General features: G+C 37.9%; 1 protein-coding gene across 1 annotated transcript; it reads left to right on the forward strand.

The window, feature by feature from the left end:
- The first annotated feature begins 1,627 nt into the window (after positions 1–1,627).
- hsd17b10 (hydroxysteroid (17-beta) dehydrogenase 10) lies at positions 1,628–5,228 on the forward strand. Its single transcript, XM_079589036.1, has 6 exons — positions 1,628–1,726; positions 2,807–2,971; positions 3,084–3,248; positions 3,444–3,572; positions 4,434–4,542; positions 4,710–5,228. The coding sequence occupies exons 1-6, from the start codon at positions 1,703–1,705 to the stop codon at positions 4,898–4,900; spliced, it is 783 nt and encodes a 260-aa protein (XP_079445162.1). The 5' UTR covers positions 1,628–1,702; the 3' UTR covers positions 4,901–5,228.
- The last annotated feature ends 787 nt before the right edge of the window (positions 5,229–6,015 follow it).

Genomic DNA, 6,015 nt, shown 5'->3' on the forward strand with positions numbered 1-6,015 from the left:
GTTTGAGCTAGGGGTTAAAGGATGATGATGACAGCTTTCACTGTGGGATTTATGAAAATCACATTACATTTACATTTAGCTGACGCTTTTATCCAAAGCGACTTACAATTGCTATATATCAGAGGTCGCACGCCTCTGGAGCAACTAGGGGTTAAGTGTCTTGCTCAGGGACACATTGGTGTCTCACAGTGGATTCCAACCCGGGTCTCTCACACCAAAGGCATGTGTCTTATCCATTGCGCCATCACCACCCATCACATTAGCAGTGGCAAAGATAGTTCGTTAAATTTAGAAAAAAAATAGCACAAATAAGCAATATATTTGTAGCGCTGACTGACATGTCTTTCTGCCTCCTGTCTCCTCCCGCAGGGTACCAGACAGAGGGGCGGCTGCATGGGGGCTGTGGAATGAGGTAGTAGTTTGTATAGTTTGGGATCACACCAGATCTGGGAGATAACTATACAGCCTACTGTCTTTCTCACAGCTGCTCCCTCACATCAGATGCACCAATGATGGGCCTTCATTTGTGGATTGCTGAATTTACGTATCTTTGTACTGTGTGCTTTCTTCTGAGAGTGTAAATTGTGGAGAGTTGGTGATTGTCTCACTGTACAAACTTAACAATACCTTAAAGTTGGCATGAAACGGAAGTTGTGATAGTTTTTCTTCCCTAATGTGTACCCTGGGCGGGCGTGGGATTCGATTTCCACTGCGACAGACCTCTGGAAGTCTGGACTTAGACTTTTTCAGTGGGTCTGGAAGTCTGAGCTCCAGGGGCTCGCAGCTGACGCCAGCCGATCAAGGGCATATCCAAGTGAAAAATGTAGGGCGGGACCTGATTATGTCTATGGGTAGTTGATTGGATGGATGTGGTTTGCTATCGCTGTGATGTCATGTGAGTGACAGGCTGTCCCTCCCTCACGCCAGTAAACACATCATGAGATGAGATGATGCTGCAAGAGGGTGGGGAAGTTATTTTGATTAAAGATTACAAGGATACATGAATTTAAAAAATAATGATGTGCACGTATCATGAATCATTTATAATAAATACTGAAATTCCATAAATAAAAAGTGTGAGTTTTGATTTCATGGTGACTTTAACTCCCCAAATAAAAATATTGATGGTAATAACTGAAGGTCTTAATTTATTTCACACAGTCTTTATTTAATGGTTACAGAGTAAATTGGTGGTCAGAAATCGGACTGCACTATTGTCATTATCCAATATGCTATAACTAGGTTGTTATGTAATTATTCAGTCAGCTCATACATTTGTGTATCAATTTTGATTATTTATGTTATTATTATTATTTGTGCAACTGCTGTAATTTATAAAAGTAAACCGAATAGACTCATTTGTATCTCAGTGAACTGTTGATAATTATTAATTATTATTAAAACTGGATTTCATATTTCATTCTTTAATATTCCTCAAATAAATAGGTCTTACAAAATATATTTTCAAAATATGAGTCTTCTGAGTTCTGACTACCTTTAGCGAATCAACATATTAAATGCGTCGAGCACTTAAAATATTAATGACTGGCGCGCGACTTCCTGTGAAGATGTCAATCAAACGAACTGCAGCCAATCGCGTTAAAGGGTGTTATCGTGTCCGTATTTCTGATTGGTCTGAAGCAAGGGATCTTACGTCGCGCGTTGACGTTACCACTGGTACCCAAGCAAGCAGCGTGTAAATATGGCGAACATCAGAAGTGTCAAGGTGAGAGAGAAATTCAATGAATTAACAGAAATGAAAAGTCTCAAAAATGTTGTCTGTCCTGTAGTTCAAATGTTCAAGGTTGCTTTGCTACCTGTGTTCATTTTTGCGTCGTTGTATGGTTGCATTTCACATCTTTTCACAGTAGTTTGAAGTTCTAGCCTCACTGCTAACTAGTTGAATGGAACTTCTGAGCAGTTGAGTTTGACTGATAGGCAGGTAAATATTTGAAACGATGGCGATTATCCACCTTTGCTCTTATTTGTTCCATTGTTCCAGTCCTTAAACTCCGGTGTTTTGTGCTCAAAGCCTCACTGTTTTGCCGTATTTGTAGTATCAAGCTGAAACATTATCAAGCTCTATGCAGGTTGTGTATCTTTCTTACCCTTGCGTCTTTTAAGCTATCGATTAAAAAAATTAATTTCTTTTCTGTTATTAATACCTAACATTTAAATTTGTAATATATATTTTATATTGCAATACAAAATTCTCATTGAATCTCACTGAACATTATTTTACATATTTGTTTAATGGTATATTTCTACTAAGTACTATGAATGAAGGCCAGTATACCAATACTGCTACTGATTTCCTCTCTATTTTTGGGGAAGTTATTGTTTTTTGACACATGTATCATTGTATAAATTACAACCGATAGCACAAATGAGTACAATAGAACAAAGATTCAAATGAAATAGTGCTTTTAAGATTTTTAGGTAGGTCTAACACTGATACCCAGGTAAGAAATGATAAAGTAATTGAGTAATCAAGTGTAAAATAACACTGCATTATTTTCACTGTATAAATAATTATATAGAGAGAAATCCTTATTAAAGCAACAAAGTTTATTCAGTCAGGAGCAAGCAAGTTATTTTCTTCTGTTCTTTGATTAACATTAGTGACACAGGCTGCAACTGGTATATTAGGCCACTGTCACTTTAAGACTTGACGCACATGACAGTGATCTGACACATCCGATTTTCTCCCAGCTTTTTACGTTTATTTAAATCGTATGAACTAATTTAAGACTGCACTTATGAGGATACATACACCTCAAAAACAGGCATTTTGACAATTTGACAGGGTATGGTGGGTCTGGTGACAGGAGGAGCCTCTGGTTTGGGGAGAGCGACTGTGGAGCGGCTCATCCGTCAGGGGGCCAGCGCTGTGATCCTGGACCTGCCCAGCTCAGATGGACACAATCTGGCCGCTGCTCTTGGGGAGCGATGTGCATTTGCACCAACTGATGTGAGTGACACTTATTATTAACCACCCTTTTGCATTGTTCACTCTCTCTTTTTGGCAATGCAGATTTCAAAAATGTTCTTTCCTTCCGATTTGGCTTTCGTTTTTAATTCAGGTCACGTCGGAGTCAGATGTGAGATCGGCTGTGGATTTGGCCAAGCAGAAGTTTGGCAAAGTGGACTTGGCGGTGAACTGTGCTGGGATAGCTGTGGCTGTGAAAACGTACAACTTTAAAAAGGACCTTCCCCACAGTCTGGAGGATTTCACTCGTGTTATCACTGTAAGCCTCACTGTATTTACAGCGCTGCCTGAACCTCATATATGCCACTGGATCATACACTTCTACAGCTGATGACTATTCTAAATATCCCAAAGCTGTAAAGTTGTCACTGTAAAGTTGATCTCTGTCATTTCTATAAAGCTTCAGTCTTTTTTTCCATGTTATTGCCTGAATTATAAATGTAATCTATTAAAGGTGAACATCGCTGGGACTTTTAATGTGATCCGACTGGCTGTAGGGGAGATGGGAAAAAATGAGCCTGATGCAGATGGACACCGAGGCTGCATCGTCAACACAGCCAGTGTTGCCGCTTATGATGGGCAGGTATAACAGCCATACACGAAATGTTCATAAGTTTGGGGTCTGTAAGATGTATTTATTTTCAGCAAGGATGGTAAAAGTGACAGTAAATACATTTATGTTGGTACAAAAGATTTCTATTTAAAATAAACGCTGTTCTTTTGAACTTTTTTTCATCAAAGAATTGTAAAAAAAAAAGTATCAATGTTTCCACAAAAATTTTAAGCAACACAACAGTTTTTAACACTGATAATATGCATATCAGTGTAGAGCCCGGCTAAATCGAACCAATGGGAGCAGTCGATCAGTGGGAAAGGTCTCTACGTGTTACTGTCTTTATCGCGGCTCCATAAATGAAAAGGTTTTAATGATATCCGTGCATCAGTAAATTTTAGCGAATGTTTGACTATTCTTTTTAACTCTAATGAAAATAATGTCAAAGTCAGTTAGAATAATCAAATGTAACAATTTATTACGTCAGGTAAATGTATCATGCCAATTACTCGAGGAGTGGTCGTTCCTCAACTAGTTTTTCCAGTCTTACATCAGCATATTAGAATTGAAAGGATTATATGACACTGAAGACTGGAGTGATGATGCTATAAATTAAGCTTTGCATCACAGTGATAAATTACATTTTACAATATAATTTCAATTTAAAATAACAGTTTTCTAGTTGTAATATTTCCACAATATTACAGTTTTTTTTTTTTTTATCAAATAAATGTAGCTTTGGTGAGTATGAGACTTCTTACTGATCCCTACTTTTGAACTTCTTGTCAGCCTTACAAGCACTACATGTTTTGTCAGCCTTACAAGCACTACATGTTTTGTCAGCCTTACAAGCACTACATGTTTTGTAAGGTGTTTTGTTGACTTTTAAAGGTGGGTCAGGCTGCATACTCCGCCTCTAAGGGTGGGATTGTGGGAATGACACTTCCTATTGCTCGAGACCTTGCACCAATGGGGATCCGCGTGGTCACCATCGCTCCAGGTCAGTATCCCCGAAACACATTTTGTCTATAAACAGAATGATTTCTCATCATGTTCCATCTGTTAGTCTTATACTTTTAACACAGTTAATTCATTATTATGCCTTTTTGTTACCTTTTCTATTACCTCCTCTATGCTTTTGCCATTTTACCTCTTCTTTCCCTACAGGTCTGTTCGCAACACCACTTCTAGCAGGATTACCTGAGAAAGTGCAGAGCTTCCTGGCCAGGCAGGTGCCCTTCCCGTCACGTCTGGGAGATCCAGCGGAGTTTGCACACCTTGTGACTGCAATAGCAGAAAACCCCATGATCAACGGCGAAGTGATACGCTTGGACGGAGCCATTCGCATGCAGCCTTGAAGGAAAAAGAGAGAACAGAGTGGACAAGACTCTTTGAAATACCCAAAACTTCCCTGTGGCTGAAGAAACCGATACAGCATAAAGTCAGGATACTTTAGAACCGAGTGGAAGTGCTACCATGTTTTTTTTTCTTCTTCTTGGAAATCTTGTAGATTTTTACACTCTTAAGTCTGTCTGGTATTTATATACTGACTGTACTTTTGTGCCACAGAGGGATTGTGGTCTAACTAATGACTGTGTTCATACAATCATACGGTTGTAGTCATGTAAACTGAATGTCTCTGTATCAACATAACTTTTTGTGTAAAATAAAATATTTAAAGCACAACAGGATGTTTTATTTGCTGTTGTAGAAAAGTTCATGGATCAACTGTAGTGAACTGAAAATAAAGCTACAGGCGAGATGGGCAATATGACACATTGGACTTGTCACCATACTGTCGTTATGTGACTCATCGTAATCAGTGGTTTTGGACCAGGGGACTTAAAATTATTCAAAAGAATATATTATTATTGTTATTAATAAATTAAAATAAATAGAACTTAAAACTAAAATCAAGAAATATATATATAATATTGTTCCCTCAAAAACTTTTGTTTCTGTTTGTTTCCCCATTTAAAAAAAAAAAAAAAGCATATTTGTCATAATCATCAGAAATACTGCAGGAAATATTTCACCGTATGAGAGACTTTTGAAAATTGTGTTGGACAATGAGGGAGCATTTGATACATATAAAACAAATCTTTTTTCTTTTCTTTTCTTTTTTTGTTCTTTGCTGTAAAATAAACCCTTTTTGAATGGAGAATTATTTATTTCCATATATAGATTAATACTTCAATTTAAAAAAAAAGATGAAATTACAATCACTGTCAGACATCACAGTATGTGAATAGCTGGACGACCAGTAGAGGGCAGAACTGAGCTTGTTTTGACTTAATCAGGACTGGAGGCTATGACTTTTGCATATGATCTTCTATAATGTGACGGGGGGCTCATTTATAAAGCTAAAATCCACGCCAACGTTCATATTTATTAACTCGGTCTTTGACGTGGAAAAGTGCGTAGCTTCACGTCAGGGTCTGAGCAGACGTACAGCAGAAACTCGAGTTGGCTA

Source organism: Phoxinus phoxinus (genome assembly GCF_949152265.1).
Source record: "Phoxinus phoxinus genome assembly, chromosome: 18".
NCBI classification, from domain to species: Eukaryota; Metazoa; Chordata; class Actinopteri; order Cypriniformes; family Leuciscidae; genus Phoxinus; species Phoxinus phoxinus.